General features: G+C 38.8%; 1 protein-coding gene across 5 annotated transcripts; it reads left to right on the top strand.

Moving 5' to 3' along the window:
- Positions 1 to 1315: 1315 nt before the first annotated feature.
- On the top strand, positions 1316 to 19468 carry LOC121527925 (gastrula zinc finger protein XlCGF57.1-like). 5 transcript variants are annotated; one of them, XM_041814965.1, is made up of 3 exons: positions 1316 to 1576; positions 15132 to 15308; positions 17821 to 19468. In XM_041814965.1, exons 1-3 carry the CDS (start codon positions 1405 to 1407, stop codon positions 19308 to 19310), a joined length of 1839 nt encoding a protein of 612 aa, XP_041670899.1. In that variant the 5' UTR covers positions 1316 to 1404; the 3' UTR covers positions 19311 to 19468. The 5 variants fall into 5 exon arrangements, with proteins under 5 accessions (XP_041670899.1, XP_041670901.1, XP_041670900.1 ...); XM_041814967.1 differs by lacking the exons at positions 15132 to 15308; positions 17821 to 19468 and adding exons at positions 8011 to 8378; positions 8524 to 8769; XM_041814964.1 differs by lacking the exon at positions 1316 to 1576 and adding an exon at positions 12921 to 13118.
- The last annotated feature ends 1208 nt before the right edge of the window (positions 19469 to 20676 follow it).

The following is a 20676-nucleotide window of genomic DNA, read 5'->3' as shown; positions in this document are numbered from 1 at the left end:
CAAACAATTATTTGTCTGAATAATCCTCATGTGTGTCATGCTTCATGAATATTTTACTCCCCCAAATCGTGTCGTATCCTCCCAGACCCTGAATCGTAAATGTTTGATATTTACGATTGTAGGAGCCAAACATGTAAGTTTTGGAGATGCCTTTGGGTGTAGGTGGGTTTTGGTTTACGCACGGATTAGTGGGTGTGGTTTTTGGTGGCACGGCAGTGATCAGTTAATTTGTTTCACCTGTGCATCTGTGGTGTGCTTCTGCTGGAAGTTGGAGTGGGGTGAGCACAGGGAGGACATTTTCTGTTGACCACATGTTTTAGGTTAGAATTTGACATATTATCGGGTTTTTTGTTCGGCAATAATCTATCAAGGACAATACTAATCAAGATATCTTCTTGTCAAAATGTTTGTTTGCTTACAGAATCAACATGGAAGCACAGCCTAGTGCTGAAAAGTACAATACAGTTGAGCACAAGCTTCATCATCTCATGTGGGTCATATTTCATTTAATTTCTTGAATTTGCTGCAGGCCAATCAAAAACGAACAACGGGCCACATTTGGCTGAGGGGCCATAGTTTGGACACCCCTGCTTTACTGTTTTTATCCTAACACCCAGTTCTTCACTTTGGCCACAAGAGGGCAGAAAACACCCAACTGTCTTTGTGGATTCTGTAAATATTTCAAGTTATTTCTATCATTTTTACAAAGATTGGGAGGATCGCATACTGAAAAATAATTTGCATACTTTTCTGTATTTTAAGTTTTTCTGTTTTCAGTTGTGTTGCTGGTTTTTACTCACTGAAATTTTGACAATGATGTCACACACGTATACATACTGTTTGTACAAGGGTGCAAAATAACTGAATTACATTAACTCAAACTTCTGTCATTGTGTAGCTTTTTGTGCACTTTTTGAATTATTTTAAAATCAGAATTTTTTTCTTTTACACTAGTATATTGCGGATGAAGTTTTGTTTTCCACTACATTTTAGAAAGCGTCAGTGACAGAGTAAAAACACCTAAAAGTCAGACCAAGGAGGTTGTGTTTTGGGATGACAGTACATTTTGAAAAATAACTACATGATCTTTTCAGCCATTTTCAAAATGGAGCATATATGGAGCAAAATACCTGCCCAAATATCAATCTGTTATGATTTTTCTCAAACTGGCAGGTCAAATGAAGCCAAACTGGTACTGTGATGAAGAGACGTTTGGGAGCCAAAGTCGGCTCTTTTTTCTGAGCTGTGCCAAATGAACCGGATCACTGAAAAGATGTGGAATTCCCATCACCACTGTGGAGGGCAGCAGCACGCCTTTGTTGTGTTTAGTCTGCCAGAAATTCAAAAGAGGAATAAGAAGCAGAAAACATACTGAAGAACTTTACAGCTGAATAAAAAACAAGAATGTTTTCTGTGGAGAGGTTCAGAGATTTCGTCAACGAGCGGCTAACTGCTGCAGCTGAGGAAATATGGGCCGTTTTTTTAACAGCTGTCGTCGAGTACGAGGCAGAGATCAACCGTCAGCGCAGAATGCTGGACATCGTTTGGAAACCTCACATCCACTTACACAGAATAGGTGAGGAAATACGAATTTGGCTTTCTGTTTGAGCTCAGAGATGCTGTTATGAAGACAAACTATTGGACTCGTGTTAAATAAAGAAACAATAACTGATATGTCTAGGTTGAGTCGTAATGGTCTAAGGTTAGCTTATATATTCTGTTGAAAGGGAATGAAACCAACCGCCAGTTTTTTCAAAACTGTAGTCAAGCCAACCTCCACAACTTTTAGTGGTGTACGTGTAGAAAGACATTACATTAAATGACGTGAAACAACTGAAATCAAATTGACAATGCAATAGATATCAATACGTAAATGCTCCCTGGACTGCTGGTTTTCACCAAGCTGATTATTTCCAAGCTGGTTGTTTGATGATCCAGGATAACTGATCCAATAAAAAATGTTCTATCCTAACCCTGTTAGTCTACTTATATGACAATTAATAGTCCTTCACTGACTGTATGTTTAATCTTTCATTGCCGGGGTTTAACATTGTGGTGGTACAGCAGCATGAAACCAGAGGGCATTCTCCTCCTCATCCCAACATACCTTGCGTAGCTCAATCTACGGAAGCCACAGCTGGTCAAAATAAATAAATAAAAACCCAGGTTCTCATACCAAAATCTTTACCAATTAAAGCTGCAAGCAGCATTGGTCGGGTCCTCGCTCTGTCGCACGTCCCTCGTGCCCGTTTGACCTCCACTTTGAGGGTTTCATCCCTCTTTGACCCTTTGACCTGCTCAAAGTTAGACTGAGGTGTGTTCCTGCAGCTCTGTCAGGAGCCTCAGACGTTATAATGGGTGGGTATTACACATTCCATTTTCCCACCTTCAGTGAGTCACATGACCAGCTGCACGGTAAGCTTATTGTAATGTTCAAAAAACCTGCATCTGTAAGACACACAAACACACATTCATGCGCGTTTCGTGTGCTAACACACACAAATGCACCATCTCTCCCATTCACTTCATATGGGATATATGTGTGGCTTTATGGGAGACTGTATGTGGATGAGAAGCCACCCTCAGTCCCACCATCCCGTCACAGCATTGTTTAAATGGGCTGCTTCATTGAAACAGCTCCATGTGTGTGCGTGATCAGAGCTCATGAGCTCAGCCCTGCCCTCTGTGTCTGCCCGGTTGCCATGGTAACTAATGCCTGCATTCCGGGTGCTTTCATCTGTCAATCAGTGGATGAGATCATCACTAACTGCTGTCTTGATCAGGAGTGAAATTGACTGAAATCTTTTTGAATCTCACCTCACAGATGCCACAATTTTGACCAAATCTCTCTAAAAATAAGATATTTTTGTAGTAAATTTCATCAGGAATCAATCCATGTCATTTTTAAAGCTGTAGGACCGTTGGTTTTTTGTGTAGAGGCCCAACTGCCACAGCTCATTTGAATGGGAGCAGCAGGCAGGTCTTCTTTGGGGTTGACCAACTTTGAGGGCTTGTAATTCGGAAACCGTTTGAGAAACAACAAATTCCTGAATAACTTTTGATCAGCATGGCCTAGAACCAAGACAGGATAGAGACAGAAAACACACCAGTGAGAGGCTGTATTCATGTGATTTATTTATTTATTTATTTATTTTTTTACTATTATTTGCATTTTTCAAGATTATGACATATTATTATAAAGTATCTTAACAATTAGTCACACGAAGAAGAAACAAACAAGACAGATGAGGAAAGCAATATGCCACAACCAATAAAGGGGAGAGAAGAAGAGAAAATATATATAAATATATATATATATATATATAAATAATATAGAAATACCATAAAAATAAAATAAAATAATATTAATAATAGTAACAAAGTTTTGATAAAATAGCAGATTGCATTGACGTCAAGTAGTACATTCTTTGATTGACTTCTTAAACTTCTAAATATGGGAATTAATTTTCATTATTATAATTGGTGTGAGTGACATCCAAGGAACTGAATTCATTTGCTGCGAGTGGATACATGCTTACAGGTAGCCAAACAACGAGATTCATGTTTACATCAAGTATTAAAGGAGAAGAGAAACAAAAGGATGAAGAATACAGGAAAAATAGAACATTTAGTGAAATAAAAACATGCAACACTGCATTCCTATTTATCACTTTTAACTGGTGAATTGTTTGCAGTATTGCTCATTATGTATCTCTCCCATTTTTCCCATGTTTTTTCAAAAACAGAGAGTTGATTTCTGATTTTCATCGTAATTTTTTCCTTTCCATAGATTTCTTTTACAAGGTTCTTCCATTTTGCTTTTACTAAAGTGTCATTTTTCAACCAGTGCCTTGTAATTTGTTTCATTATTGCTGCTCTTAAAACTAACAACAAGTGAGAATCAATCTCCTTTATCTCTTCTGGTAATTTTCCTAGAAGGAGAACGTGGGTTATAATTCAGAGAGATACAAAAAATGTTTGAAATTTCTCAAAGGGAGTTATCCCAAACTTCCCTGATAACTTTACATAACCAAAATACATGACCGTGATTTGCCATTTGCTCCCCACATTCTCTCCAACATCTTGATGTAATATTGTCTTAGTACTTACTTTGAATTTGAGGTGTCTTAAAATTTCTTATTAAAACTTTCCACATATACTCTCTCCAGTAATGGATTGGTTGTGTGATGTATGTTTTTACACACTTTTTCCCAGCCAGCTGAAGATATATAGACAAAAGTTCATTTTCCCTTTTATTCTTAATTTTGACACAGACTTGCTTGTCTTGGCTGTTATTGGATTTAATTATTTTAACCACATTAGTTAAAACTTTTTTCCCTAGTCCACGGTCATATATCTTGAGCATATACTTTACCAGGGGATTTATTTCTTCAATTGATCTCCTTTTTAACACATCACACGTACAACTTCTCACTTGAAAATATCTAAACAGATGAAAGTTGGGTATACCAAATTCAAACGATAGCTGTTCAAGTAATTTTACTTCTTTTCTCCAAACAATTGTCCGTATTTACACAGACCTTTAGAAGCCCACTTTTCAAACTTCTGATCCACTTTGTTTGGAGGGAAGTCTGAATCGTTACTTACTTCTTTTAAGAAGATTAAGTCATCATTTATCTTGTCTCTCCAGACCCTGAGAGTGGCATCTATCCATCGATTGTTTCGATTTTTAATGAACGACTTTTTATATTTGATGAGGGGCAAAACAGTTATCGTTATATTTACACAATTTAGTTCTAACTCTCTCCATTTAATATGGGGGTTCTCTTGCATCCACACCATCACATTTCTCACTTGAGAAAACCCCTGCAAATTATACATCAAAACGTGTGGTTTGTTCCCGATCGGTGTGCTATGACTTTTCTAAGAGATTCGCCAATTTTTCACAAAGTTATTCACAAAAAACTGCGAAAAAAAGTCCCATCTAAAATGAATGGGGAGAGGGACGATGAAACCACAAAAATAGGGTTTTTTTACCACCCCTACTGCTTCGCCATACTTTCACCTACAGAGATCATTCAAACTTTAAAACACAGGTGTTTTTGTCCTGTCTTCAGGAATGTCTTTGTTATGATGATGGGGTTTACGGTTTTCAATAGGCAAGTCTTCAAATCTCCTCTGCGTTGAGTGAAAATCATGAAAAATCACCCTGCTAGAGTGGGTGATGTCATCACCCCAGAGTGTGAGAGAGCCAACACATCAACTGAGACTTTTGCGAACAACTAGAGACTACGGCCACAAATCTAACACCACACACATAAAAAATATATCAAAATGGAGGAAATCTTGTCCCGCTACTGTGGAACCAAGAACCAAAGCCAAATCATGTGCGGTTTTGGCTTGAGAGGACCAACTGTCCCAAGTACGCTGACACCTCTCTGATCTGCTGCAATGTTACCAAATCTGATAAATTTACCGAAAGAGTCTGAAAGTTGCCCATTTTTAGATCGCCCTCCTGGCCTCATTTCTTGCACAATCAACACCAAAATTACATCATAGCTAGTTCCAAGCCTGCAGACGCTCACACCGAAATCCGTTTGATGATACCATTTATGGTTTTCGCACACAGACAGGAGAAAGAGACTGTGTTTACAAGCAAAAATCACCCAAATCTACTCTCTGCTGTCTCAGGTGTAACTGATCTGTGATTAGCGATGCGTAACCATGCAGGCATTAATTACCATGGCAATGGCAGCTCTGGTGCTGTGATGATGTCATCGTTGATTGACACACATACAGCCCTCAATGGGCTCTGATAACGCACACACATGGAGCTGTTCCAATAAAGCAGCCCATTTAAACAATGCTTTTACAGGATGGTGGGTGGCTTCTCATCCACATACAGCCACACATATATCCCATATGAAGTGAATGGGAGAGACTGTGCATTTGTGTGTGTGTGTTACAGCGCAAAGTGCGCATTGGTGTGTGTTTCTGTGTTCTCTTGACTTTGGTGACGTCAATCAAAATAACAACACACAATCCTTGCTCAATAAAAGTTTTTAATGTGTTCAAATGGAGCTGGAAATAATAACATTCATCTCTTCTGCACCTGCTCTCATCAAGACCTTGACAGGAACTGCATGTCTGTATAATATTCAAATAAAGGACTCTATTTCATAGGGAGGGTCAACACCACCAGGTATGTCAAGAAAACAGCTGAGGCTCAGTTGCCAGGTGATCAGCATCAGCTAATCAGGCCACATGACTAAAACACATGAATGACGTCTCCTGTCATGTACAGTGTTTCTCAACCATTTCACCGTGTCATTGTCCAGCCACATGCTGCTTCAGCTTGGACTTGGACATGACCTTGTAATGACAAGTCGGGCTATTGTCATAAATGGCCTTGCGATGAAACCGGCACCACCCCCTAACCCCCCTCGCGATTTCCGCTTGAGGAAATTGTCTAGTCATAATAATAACCCCTCTTCTAGCTGAGTGTTGTGATGAGAAGAAAATTTGTGAGTTAACAATTTGGTTAATTTCTCATGTTCCAGCTTAGATAAATGTGTTTCTTGCATAAATACTATATCTCCTCCTAAACACTTCATGTGAACTTCGCTTCTCTTAATTGGTTTGTTTAACCCATTAACATTTAATAAAATGTTTAAATTCATACCCTGCCCCCTGATATTATCTGGTCTAAAGTCCTGGCAGTTGTATGGTATTTTTGGCTCAAGTTAAAGTTATCATCAGAATTCTTGAAAGTAATAGAGAATAAATGAAATATAGAAATGAAAAAAAGAAAAGAAAAGATGACCTCCATTTGTGCTACCTAGCGCTTGGGGTAGCTTCCCACAGTCTTCCATGCTTGTATCCGTGCATGGATCTTGGGGTCTTTGAGCAAGACCCAGAGCTGCAGGATGTTATTGACAGCATTGCTTAGTATTTCCATCTAATTAGTTTCAATATGTTTTTGTAGCTGGAAGAGGAGTGACAATAGCGTCAAAATTACATCAAAACAATAAGCAAGTTAGATGCACGGCTCATAAGTGTCATTCTTTTTCAGACAACAAAAGAAAAAAGCAACTATTATGCTATCATTTAGTGTTTGACACCTTTAGTGATATTTACAGATCAGAATATGGAAAAACACAATATATACTATATATATCTATGCATGTTGGTGTGGGGATATTAACTAAGGCATGCGCTTTTGGTTGATCTTTGGATATATCATAAGTGGACCTTCAGGGAATAAAAAATAAGGGGAAGAAAATAAAAAAGTATATATGAGAGTCTTCTACAGGCTATATTTTAAAGTGTGCCTTCAACGGAATCGGCATCCCCTGTCACCCCATAAATCCTCAAGTTGTCCTGTCTCTCTCGATTCTCCAAATCTTGATGTTTTTTTGTTTTTTTTTGTAGGTACTGATTGCTTTGCCAAAGAAACAATATTAGTCTCTCTGCAACAGCGCTGTGGTCTTCTGCAGTGCTTACCCATGTCTCTACTTCCTCATGTCTGCTGTCATGTTTTTTAACAGTTTCATTCAGTGAAGTCACCTTCTCTTCCAGTCGCTCAAATCCGTGTTTCATTTCATCCCGAAGTGATTTCATTTCTGAATTCAGTTTTGAGTTTAAGTCCATTTTCAGTTCAGCAAACATTTTCTTCATTTCTGTGAGTGCTGCGTCTGGATTTATGCTGTCTTCTCTTTCTCTCACCTGTTTTCTGGTCATTACTTGGTTCATACGGGTCAGCTTTCTTTTGATTTTCCTGCAGTAAGAACTTTTAATTCACCTTGTTTTCCAAAAGCATTGAATTGCTTAATTGATTGATAGATTGGGGAGTGTGGTTAATCCTCCATGTCATCTTGCCCCTTCACATGTAAACTTTTGCCTATTTTCATTAACATTCTTTAATGTGGCAAGAAATGTGTAATTTGTATCATGTGGTATTGAAAAAGTTGAAAACGTTTTGGCTGAACAAATGTATACTGGCAGAAATGACATATTTCCTCTCACTTTGTTTTGCTTTTGTATCTCCAGACGTCCCACAGCAACATGTGTGTAAGGAGGAGGAGGTTTTGGCTGAGCAGCAGCTGTGTCACCAGGAGAGGAAGTCCAGTCTGGACCAGGAGGAGCCAGAGCCTCCACAGATTAAAGAGGAGCAGGAGGGAGAGCAGATCAAACAGGAGGAGACTGACATGTTGATTATGACTCCTAAGGAGGAGGAAAGCGAGCACAGAGAAGCAGATGGACAACATGAACTCCAGCTCCTTTCTCACAACTTTCATGTCGCTGAGACTCAAGATCCCAAAGAGAACCAGCAGAAAGACTCAGAGATAACTGGAAGATCAAAACTCAGACAAGAGAGAGACAGAAAACACACAGATGAGAGGCTGTTTTCATGTGAAGTATGTGGAAAAGACTTTAAATATAACTGTGTATTGAAAAAACACATGATGACACACACAGGTGATAAGCCTTTCTCCTGCAGCACCTGTGGAAAAGGATTCTGTCAGAAATATGATTTAAATTGTCATATTTTTACTCACACAGGTAAAAAGCCACACATCTGTGATACCTGTGGAGCATCATTCACAGCGAAACAGTCATTGCTTAGGCACATCAGCATCCATACAGGTGAAAAACCACATATCTGCACAATTTGCAACAAATGTTTTACATGTAAAGGTGATTTGACAGCCCATATGAGACGACACAATGGTGAGAAGCCTTTCTCCTGCAGCACCTGTGGAAAAAGATTCTGTCAGAAATCAGATTTGAATGATCACATTCTTACTCACACAGGTATAAAGTCACATACCTGTGATACCTGTGGGAAATCATTCACACTGAAAAAACGTTTGAAAAATCACTTACTTATCCATACAGGTGAAAAACCACATACCTGCATAATTTGCAGCAAATCTTTCAGAGATAAAGGTTATTTGACAGTCCACATTAGAACACACACAGGTGAGAAGCCTTACTCCTGCGCCACATGTGGAAAAAGATTCATTTCGAAATCAGATTTGAATCAACACATTCGTACTCACAAAGGTACAAAGTCATAGTCCTGTGGTATCTGTGGACATCATTTACCTGGAAATGTGCTTTGGACAACCACCTAAAGATCCATGCAGACAATAATGCATAAACTCCCTAAACATGTGGCAGGTCTCTCAGAATTGGTGCTGAATTGGTTACTTGTATTGATTCTCAACTTTTGCCACCTATATGGAGCCAGGATCCTGTCACTCTTTTGAAAATTCTCCTACTGAAAAAACTGCCTTAAAGCACAGCCATGAAACTGGTCATAAATCACACCAGGCACAGGGACATCACAAACTGCTCTCTACTGCCATTACCAACATCTGTGCATAGCCCCCCGTCACCACCTTCTGCTCTTACAATCTCAAGCATCTTCAGCAGAATGCCTCACATGTCATTTGGCAATTTCACATCAGTTCATTTCAGTCTGAACTACAGGATGCCACAAGGGTCAGTTCTCAGTCCACTGTTGTAAAGCCTTTACATACTTTCATATACATTCATATACCAATGATAAACAGCTCCATGTCTCACTCTCCCCTGGTAATCTCAGTCCCATAAATCACTTGGTCAAATGCATCAATGAAATGAACCACTGGGTGTCACTAAATTTTCTTCATCTTAACAGAGATAAAACAGAAATCCTGATAGTTGGTCCACAACAGAAGTCACAAGAAATAATTTCATTTTTATTTTCATGTTCTTTAAAGCAGTGGTTCTCAACCTTGGAGTCAGGACCCCCTTCAGGGTCACGAGACACTGAGAAACTAAGAACATATATTTTTTGATTACAATGTTGCCACTTTACACCTATTTTAACACATTTCTGCCATTTAACACTTATTTTTGCCATTTTAATCCCTTTTCACAGTTTTTTCTGCCTGTTTTGCCACTTCTTAACCAATTCTTGCCACTTAAGCCAAATTTTGCCTTTGTTGACCCATCATTGCCACTATTAACCCCCCTTTACCACTTTTACACCACTTTTTTTCCCATTTTACCCACATTTCATTCTATTTATTTAGCCTTTATTGAATTCCTGACATGCCCTTTTTTGCTAGTTTAGCCAATATCTGCCAATATCTGCTCATTTTTTTCTTTCACTTTTTGCCAGTTTATATCAAATTTGCATCCCATTTAACTGGATTTCCAAACATTTTTGCCAATTTAAGCCATTTCAGCCACTTTTTAACTCCCTTTTACCTCTATGTATGCCCTTTTTTACCACTTTAACCCCCTTTTTTCCATTGATATTTTTTTTTTTGCCATTTCCCATGTAATCATTGCCACTTCTAACCCATTTCTGCTACTCATAAAATCCCATTTCACCGCTTTTTTAACCTTTTTTTGCCATTAACCCATTTTAGCAACTTTTAACCCATTTAATTTTTTTTTTTTCAACATAAGGGATTTACATTTTTTAGAAGGCTGTATACTACACAAATTATTTAAAAAGACATTCATTTCTTTGAAGGAGTGTTTTTTTTATCAGGTCAAATATAGAATATGGCTATCACAGCTTTACTCTATAATGGACCATGATTTTGCTTACCTCCATAGGCCCCAAATTTGACTCGGCACCAGAAAGCTCTCCCATTTATCCCCCTTGTATGTGGCCTTGTCTGCAGATGACTTTTCTTGAACTGCTGTGTTCATCCACCCTCAGGTACAGTAGGGGTCCCCAGTCCCTGGCACCTTTATTTTGGGGGTCGCGGGCTGAAAAGGTTGAGAACCCCTGCATTAAAGTACAGCAAGCGAGTCAGAAATGTTGGAGTTACCATCAATACAAACTTAAACTTTCAACATCATATAACTGCGATCACCAAAACAGCCTACGACCACTTAAAAGTATTTCCAAATTTAAATCTTTCATGTCTCAATCTGATTGTGAAAAACTGGTCCATGCACTCATATCCAACAGGTTAGATTACTGTAACACTCTCTATGCTGGACTTCCAAAAAAGACAATAAATTATCTCCGACTCATCCAAAATGCTGCAACTCGCATTCTAACAGGACCAAAGAAAACAGAACACATCACACCCAGTCAGAAAAATCTTCACTGGCTTCTGGTCCCATACAGAATTGAATTTAAAGTACTACTTCTTCTTCATAAATCACTGAATGGTATGGCGCCCCAGTACATTTCTTACCTGCTCACTCACTATCACCCCACCAGGTCGCTCAGATCTTCAGGTATGGAGCTTCTAAATGGACCTAAAGAAAAAGGCAAATCAGGTGAAGGAGCTTTTAGTCACTACAGTGTCCTTCTGTGGGGGGAGGGTTCTTGAAATGTTGATTGCTTTTATTTGTTTGTTTTTAATCTTCTGTAAAGCATATTGACTTTATATCTGTATGAAAGGTGCTATACAAATAAAGTTGAATTGAATTATGTTACCATATTACTGCCCTTAAAAACATTCCTGTTACATACCGAGAAAAGGAACACGTGAAGCCCAGTTCAGACGTAAAGATGTTATGTTTTTATTACATGTTGTAAATTGTGTACCACTTAATAGTTGTCATGCTGTTGTTTAATATCATATATTCTATTCTTTATTGTTGTGGTTTTTATCCCATTAAAGTAGTCAAATAATAAAAAGATATGAATGCATTATTATACTGTTTTTAATAACAAGCCAAGAAAGTGAAAGTTTGTCATCATAGATTTATTACTAGCTTTCTTGGCTGCAGGGGTGCCCAAACTTTTTCCCCTGAGGGCCACACACAGAAATCTATGAGAATGGTGGGGCCACTTTCAAATTCTTCATCTTGAGGATATTTAAGTGAGACCAGTCCAGTGTAAGTTTATACCTGCTTAGCCTTTGAATACACCTCATTGGTTTGTTAATGTCTGACGAGGCAAATAGTTATTTTCAGGATTTGGGGGAGCCAATCAGATTTCAAGAGGTCCCGGCTACCACTGGCTCTGCCCCTGAAATGCTGTTGGTGCTGTCATTTGCTGTAATAATCGTATCAGGACAGTATTAATCAAGATATCTTCTTGTCAAAATGTTTGTCTACAGAATCAACATGAAAGCATGGCCTAGTGCTGAAAAGTACAATACAGCTGAGCACAAGCTTCATCATCTCATGTGGGCCATATTTCATTTTATTTCTAGAATTTGCTGCAGGGCAATCAAAATCAAACAACAGGCCACATTTGGCCCAGGGGCCAAAGTTTGGACACCCTGTCTTTGTGGATTCTGTAAATATTTCAAGTAATTTCTATCATTTTTACAAAGACTGTGAGGATCACATATTGAAAAATAATTCTCATACTTTTTTATCATTTCTTTTTTTGTGTGTGTTTTCAGTTGTGTTGCTGATGTTTACTCACTGAAGTTTTGACAACACTGTCACACACACGTATACATACTGTTTATACAGGGGTGCAAAATAACTAATAACATTAACTCAACTCCTGCCATTGAGTAGCTTTTTGTGCACTTTTTGAATGACTTACAATCAGAAATGTTACTTTAACACTAGTATATTGTGGATAAAGTTAAGTATTTTAGAAAGCATCGGTGACTGAGTTAAACAACCTAAAAGTCAGACCAAGGAGACTGTGTTTTGGGGTTACAGTACATTTTGAAAAATAACTACATGATCTTTTCAGCCATTTTCAAAATGGAGCATATATGGAGTAAAACACCTGCCCAAATATAAATCGGATGTTATGATTTTTCTCAAACTGGCAGGTCAAATGAAGCCAAACTGGTACTGTGATGAAGAGACGTTTGGGAGCCAAAGTCGGCTCTTTTTTCTGAGCTGTGCCAAGTGAACCGGATCACTGAAAAGATGTGGAATTCCCATCATTACTGTGGAGGGCATCAGTACGCCTTTGCTGCGTCTAGTCTGCCAGAAATTCAAAAGAAGAAGAAGAAGAAGAAGAAGAAGAAGAAGAAGAAGAAGAAGAAGAAGAATGTTTTCAGTGGAGAGGTTTCGAGTTTTCGTCAACGAGCGGCTAACTGCTGCAGCTGAGGAAATATGGGACGTTTTTTCAACAGCTGTCGTCGAGTACGAGGCAGAGATCAACCGTCAGCGCAGAATGCTGGACATCGTTTGGAAACCCCACATCCACTTACACAGAATAGGTGAGGAAACACGAATTTGGCTTTCTGTTTGAGCTCAGAGATGCTGTTATGAAGACAAACTATTGGACTCATGTGTTAAACAAACAGACAATAACTGATATTTTTCAGATTGAGTCGTAATGGTCTAAGGTTAGCTTATATATTCTGTTGAAGGCGAACGAAACCGACGGCCAGTTTTTCAAAACTGTAGTCAAGCCAACCTCCACAACTTTTTGTGGTGCACGTGTAGAAAGGCATTACGTGAAATGACGTGAGATAGCTGGAATCAAAATAGGCGATGCATCAATACGTAGATGCTCCCTGGACTGCTGGCTTTCACGCGACCGCCATATGCAAGAGGGGGAGTCTCAGCTGATGATGAATGTAATTCAGTGTTGGCAGGAGGTCTGTTGTAGCGCAGAAGAATGAATCGATTTCCAAGCTGTTTGTTTGATAATCCAGGATAAGTACTTTCAGGTGCGGCAGAGTCGTGACGTAAACAAGCAGCAGCAAGAGGCCGGTGCAATTATGGCTGAAAAGATTAGCATGGATGCTGCTAAAACGCCAGTTTTATCAGAACTTGATTACATTTCTTTGTTAAAAGAAGAACAAAGAACAGCAGTGAGTTGTTTTCTTTTCAAAAATGGCAAAAATCAGGTATGACATGTCTTTAGTCACCATGTTTCATGTTATTCCTCAGTAGCTGCGCTCACGCAGTTTGATAGGCTACATCACGTGTTTTGTTCCTCTGATTGGCCCAGAGATGCGACAGACAGAACGTTCACCCAATCATACTCCGAGTTTTTTTCAAAGCCTCTGTCTTTTCTCAAACATTTCCTATTGAAGCTTTCCCAGATGGATGTGTGAAGCAAATCCATCTGGCATGTCAGATTACCCCCAGCTGGCTTTTACTTTAGTCTAGCTGGGCATTGAATGCACTAGAGGAAAATACTGTAAGCTATCTATCCCTGTCATACTGACTGAATCTGTGCTGAACCATATTAGTAGCTAGCCCCAATAGCTACAGTAATGTGAGGACTTTAGAGCTGTGAAAAAATATCGATTATGGCAATATATCGTGATACTTTGACATCCAATACAATATCCATACTTCAACCCTTAATATCGATTTTTTGGTAAAAAAAAAATTAAAATTCATATTTTAGCTGAGTTGTTAGTAAATTACGACTTGCTCACAAACAGCGAGTTAAAGAAAGGAAATGCTGTTGGCAAGCTCTGTCTTGCTGCTGTGAAATATAGCGGGAACACCACTAACGTATTGTGTGATTTACATATACATCATCTCTATATTTTTCTTAGTTAACTGTGAAGAATATCACAATATGGTGATATCCTGATATATCGTGATACTATCATATCATGACCCAAGTATCATGATGCATATCTTATCGTGAGGTTCTTGCCAATACTCACCCCTAGGACTTACATTGCATTTTTTTTCTTCCTGTAAATGATGACAAATATGAATAATTTTAAGTTTAATACAAACCTGATTATTGCGTCCCTGGTCTTGAGACATCATGGAAAAAACACTCGCTCCGCTCAGTTCTTCTTCTTCTTCTTGTATTTTCGGCAGTCCCACTCAGTTGAGAATCTGTGCTCAATTACTCCTCCTCACAGAAGTGGATGACGTAAGCGGTTGCCATGCTGAACTGAATTTGAATTGTAGAACTGAATTTGAATTGAGTGAACTGAATGTGATTTTTTTAATTTTTGAATTTAAGGAATATATAGAGTTGAATGCTAAAGTGATTAAAATACAACTTCAAAGCAAATCAATTCAGTTTCAAAACATTAAATTCAAATTCAAATCATGCTATTCAACTTCAATATCATTATTTAAATTCAGTTTCTAGTGGCACAAATCTCAGCCCATAGAATGTGCCAATAATATCCTGTGGTATTGAAAAGGTATAAAACATTTTGGCTGAACAAACAGTTGTATACTGGCACGAACGACATGTTTCCTCTCCCTGAGTTTTTTTTTTTTTTTTTTTTTTTTTGTATCTCCAGACGTCCCACAACAACATGTGTGTAAGGAGGAGGAGGTTGAGCAGCAGCTCTGTCACCAGGAGAGGACGTCCAGTCTGGACCAGGAGGATCCAGAGCCTCCACGGATTAAAGAAGAGCAGGAGGAAGAGCAGATCAAACAGGAGGAGACTGACACGTTGATGCTGACTCAGGAGGAAAGTGAGCACAGAGAAGCAGATGTACAACATGAACTCCAGCTCCTTCCTCACAACTCTCATGTTGCTGAGAATCAAGATTCCTAAGAGAACAAGCAGAAAGACTCAGAGATAACTGGAAAATCAAAACCCAGACAAGAGAAAGACAGAAAACACAGGGAGAGGCTGTATTCATGTGAAGTGTGTGGAAAAGGCTTTAAATATAACTGTATATTGAAACAACACATGACAACACTTGGAATACAGTATTAAACTCAGCTGTTGGAATGAAAACACAAAAACACAAGATTTTAACTTTTTTAGTGGTTACAAAAGACCAGTTTCATGTCTCAATGTTTCAATTTGGACTATTTTAACATATACAGTGCTTAAAAATTTATTAGACCACCTGTCATATTTGTCTCAGAGACCATCCAGCATCATGTAGTGCTTTAATGCGGACTCTTTCATTTTCAGTGAGCTCTCCACATTTTACCATTTTGAACGGGAATGAGGAATTTCAAACTGAATTCACCTTTTTAAACCCAAATTTGAGCCGGCTCACTGGGCTTCTCTGGGAAGTCAGGAATTGATCAAGCATAACATTCAACCACTGAAACTCATTTTTCTGTTCAGGAATGCAAGTAAATAACTATAATTTGACATATTAATCAAGAAATAATAATGTGCTTTGCTATTTTTTCAGTTTTTTTGGAAATCAGTAAATTTGAAAGTTCATGGACAACAATAATAATTATGTTTTAGCATTAAAAATATCATTTGGGTTAAAGAGCTTCTACATATTGGTGTATTAACCATTGCAGAAACATAAAAAATGATTTTGGTTTTACTAATTTTTACCAATGCTGTTAATTTAGGGCAGCTGTGGCATAAACCGTACTTTGGGTGGTGGTCTAATAAATTTAAGCACTGTATGTATGACTCACTGCACCCAAATGTCAAGAACTACTTGTACTTAAGTTACTTAAAGTGTATGCTTCAAAAAATAATAACAAAATCCCAAATGTCTGTAAGACAAAATGCTTGAGTAACCAATGCCACTATCACTTAATATAAAAACTATAAAAATACAAAATGAAATATATCTTTAGACATCTTTAAGGGAACAAACTAATGGAATCAGTTATTAAGCCACTATCACTTTTTTTCTTTTTTTTTTATCCTTTTTGGGTTACAAACAAAGTCCTGCAACTTCTCTAATCTTCTCATGTTCAGATATGACCGTGCACACGCGGATTTTTTGCTCACAAACACAGTCGGTCATTGAGAATACAGTGGTACCTGTGGTAGCTGTCACTCCCAGCAAGGTAGTTGTATGAGAAAGCGCTCGAACCGAAACTTGGTGAGAGGATTCTGGCGCAGGTTGCGCAATAACTTTTCCTCCCACTACTGCCGTAAAGTAGCTTTTTTGAACATGACATACAGAAACAAGTACCCGGCTCCCTCAGTTTGTGGCACCATGCCCCAACAGGCTTCCCGTCTGCACCACGTTTCTCTATTCTCTATTCCTCTAGCGCCATTTATTCTTAACCTCTCGTTCCATAATGACTGTATCCTCTGAGGGTTTAAGAAGCCTGGCACACAGTAAACTCCTCTCCAGCTTGTGGGCTAGCGGGCTAGCAGGCTACTAAAAATTATTGTGGACTGCACCCTAACACCCAGTCAAACTTCTTAAGGCAGGCCCTACAACTCTGCCTCTGATTGGCTAGAACTCGTTGGTTGGCTTGAGCAATGTGATATACCATTGGTTGGTGGAACTGTCCCTTTGCTTTGCTAAAGGTGACTGGTTAAATTCAGATGTTAAATTACCATGTAAATCAAGGCCATGCAGGCTTTTGTTCTCCTAATTTATTCACCAGAAAAAATTCCCTAGAGCCGGAAATCTGGCGCCACGCCGGAGAACTTTGTTGATTTTCTACTTCTATCTTTATCGTAGTATTTATTTGGGTAACATTATTATCACTACTGTGGCAATTACAGTCACCTCTCTAGTAAAAAAAATAATGCTACAGTGTTGATTTGGCAGCTATTTTCAATTTAGTCTCAATCTTTAGATAAAAAGTTCTTTTAGTTTTAGTCACATTTAATCATTTTAATTCTCTATAGTTTAGTCTAGCTTTAGTCGATGAAACCCAAAAATGCCTTAGTCATTAAAAAGTCTCTTACATTTAAGTATTTACTTTTAATAAATACAGTTTTTTTTCTTCAAACTATTTTATATGGCCTATTCTTATTGTAAAATGAATGTAACTGTAAAATCCTCATATTAATGCCCTATTAAAGCTCTTTTTACTCTAAAATATACTGATGAAAACACTGATGTAGCTTAAATGCCCTCTTACTGTATTTTCTGCTTGAGTTATTACTGATCATGATATGTTGAGCATAAAATCTGCAAAAATTAACCGATTCAAAGACCCTTAAGCTCTAACAATCAGTTGTGCGATACATACTGTAAGTGTGTTTTTCCGCTACCTTCATTTTGTTTACTTATTGCTTTGTTTTTGTATCTCCAGACGTCCCACAGCAACATGTGTATAAGGAGGAGGAGGTTGAGCAGCAGCTCTGTCACCAGGAGAGGACGTCCAGTCTGGACCAGGAGGAGCCAGAGCCTCCACAGATTAAAGAAGAGCAGGAGGGAGAGCAGCTCAAACAGGAGGAGACTGACGTGTTGATTATGAGTCCTAAGGAGGAGGAAAGTGAGCACAGGGAGGCAGATGGACAACATGAACACGATCTCCTTCCTCCCAACTCTCATTATGCTGAGAATCAAGATCCCAAAGAGAACAAGCAGAAAGACTCAGAGATAACTGGAAAATCAGAACCAGGACAAGATAGAGACAGAAAACACACAGGCGAGAGGCTGTATTCATGTGAAGTATGTGGAAAAGGTTTTAAATACAACTGTGTATTGAAAAAACACATTTTAATACACATAGGTGAGAAGCCTTACTCCTGCAGCACCTGTGGAAAAAGATTCCGTCAGAAACCACATTTGAATAAACACATTCTTACTCATGGTAAAAGGCCACACACCTGGGAGGAAGAGCAGCTCAAACAGGAGAAGACTGACACGTTGATGCTGACTCCTACTCAGGAGGAAAGTGAGCACAGAGAAGCAGATGGACAACATGAACTCCAGCTCCTTCCTCACAATTCTCATGTCGCTGAGAATCAAGATCCCAAAGAGAACAAGCAGAAAGACTCAGAGATACTCACTACTCTTACTCACACAGGTACAAAGCCATACACCTGTGATACCTGTGGGAAATCATTTATACAGAAATTTAATTTGAAAAAACATTTAACTATCCATACAGGTGAAAAACCACATACCTGCAAAATTTGCAACAAATCTTTTAGATGTAAAGGTGATTTGACAATCCACATGAAAATACACACAGGTGACAAGCCTTACTCCTGCAGCACCTGTGGAAAAAGATTCATTCGGAAATCAGATTTGAATGATCACATTCTCACTCACACAGGTACAAAGCCATACACCTGTGATACCTGTGGGACATCATTTATACAGAAATTTAATTTGAAAAAACACTTAACTATCCATACAGGTGAAAAACCACATACCTGCACAATTTGCAACAAATCCTATAGATGTAAAGGTGATTTGACAGTCCACATGAGAATACACACAGGTGAGAAGCCTTACTCCTGCAGCACCTGTGGAAAAAGATTCATGCGGAAATCAGATTTGAATGATCACATTCTTACTCACACAGGTACAAAGCCACACACCTGTGGTACTTGTGGAACATCATTCACACTGAAACAACATTTGAGAAATCACTTAGCTATCCATACAGGTGAAAAACCACATACCTGCACAATTTGCAATATGTCTTTTAGACATAAACGTAATTTGACAGACCACATGAGAAAACACACAGGTGAGAAGCCATATACATGTGGTACCTGTGGGGCATCATTTACCTGGAAAAGTACTTTGGACAACCACCGAAAGATACATGCAGACAATAATGCCTAAACTTCCTAAACATGTGGCAGGTTTTTCAGAATTGGTGCTGACTTGATGGTTGATGAGAAAAGAACAGACACTGCTGAGAAGCTGTACCTTTTACAGTCATGGACAAAAATGTTGGCACCCCTGGAATTTTTCCAGAAAATACACCATTTCTCCCAGAAATTGTTGCAGTTACAAATGTTTTTGGCATACATGTGTTTATTGCCTTTATGTGCATTAGAGCAATAGGAAAAAATTTGAAGAAAAAAGCCAAAATTAACATTTTTTTACACAAAACTCAAAAATGGGCCTGACAAAATTGTTGGCAACCTTTTAAAACTCTGGGTAAATCATTTTATTTCCAGCATGTGATGCTCATTTAAGCTCACCTGTGGCAGTAACAGGTGCTGGCAATCTAGAAATCACACCTGAAGCCAGTTAGAATGTCTAAAAGTTGACTCAACCTTTGTGTTGTGTGCCTGTGTGTGTAACACCAAGCATGGAGAAGAGAAAGAGGAGCCAAGAACTGTCTGTGGACTTGAGAAGCAAAATTGGGGAAAAATATGAACAATCTCAAGGTTACAAGACCATCTCCAGAGATCTAGAAATTCCTTTGTCCACTGTGTGTAATATAATCAAGAAGTTTATAACCCATGGCACTGTGGCTAATCTCCCTGGACATGGACGAAAGAGAAAAAATTGACAAAAGCATGCAATGCAGGATAGTTGGAATGGTGGATAAACATCCTCAGCCAACTTCCACTCAAATGCAGGCTGTCCTGCAGACTCAGGGTGCAAAAGTGTCAGCTCAGACCATACGTGGTCATCTGAATGAGATGAAGCGCTATGGCAGGAGACTGAGGAGAACCCCACTGCTGTCAAAGAGACAAAAAAAAAAAAAGCCAGACTGTAGTTTGCAAAAATGTACCTGAGTAAGCCTCAATCCTTCTCGGAGAACATTTTGTGGACAGATGAGACTAAGGTAGAGCTTTTTGGAAAAGCAGGTCATTCCACTGTTTACATAAAACGGAATGAGGCCTACAAAGAAAAGAACACAGTACCTACAGTCAAACATGGTGGAGGTTCAAGGATGTTTTGGGGTTCTTTTGCTGCCTCTGGCACTGGGTGCCTTGACTGTCTGCAAGGAATCATGAAATCTGAGACTATCAAAAAATTTTGGGCCGCAATGTAGGGCCTAGTGTCAGAAAGTTTGGTCTGCATCAGAGGTCATGGGTGTTCCAGCAAGACAATGACCCCAAACATACCTCAAAAACACCAAGAAATGGTTGGAGACAAAGCTGGAGAGTTCTGAAGTGGCCAGCAATGAGTCCGGATCTAAATCCCATTGAACACGTATGGAGAGATCTCAAAACTGCTGTTGCAAGAAGGA

This window comes from Cheilinus undulatus, linkage group 20 (genome assembly GCF_018320785.1).
Source record: "Cheilinus undulatus linkage group 20, ASM1832078v1, whole genome shotgun sequence".
NCBI classification, from domain to species: Eukaryota; Metazoa; Chordata; class Actinopteri; order Labriformes; family Labridae; genus Cheilinus; species Cheilinus undulatus.
The sequence above is the reverse complement of the archived record's forward strand: the minus strand, read 5'-3'. Positions and strand labels throughout refer to the sequence as shown.

What these genes read in the sequence shown, in the direction of transcription:
- LOC121527925 (XM_041814965.1), top strand. Translation starts at nt 1,405, where the DNA reads ATGTTTTCTGTGGAGAGGTTCAGAGATTTCGTCAACGAGCGGCTAACT. An exon ending in CATCCACTTACACAGAATAG is followed by an intron (nt 1,577 to 15,131) that starts GTGAGGAAATAC and finishes TTGTATCTCCAG; the next exon opens with ACGTCCCACAACAACATGTG. An exon ending in GATGCTGACTCAGGAGGAAA is followed by an intron (nt 15,309 to 17,820) that starts GTGAGCACAGAG and finishes TTGTATCTCCAG; the next exon opens with ACGTCCCACAGCAACATGTG.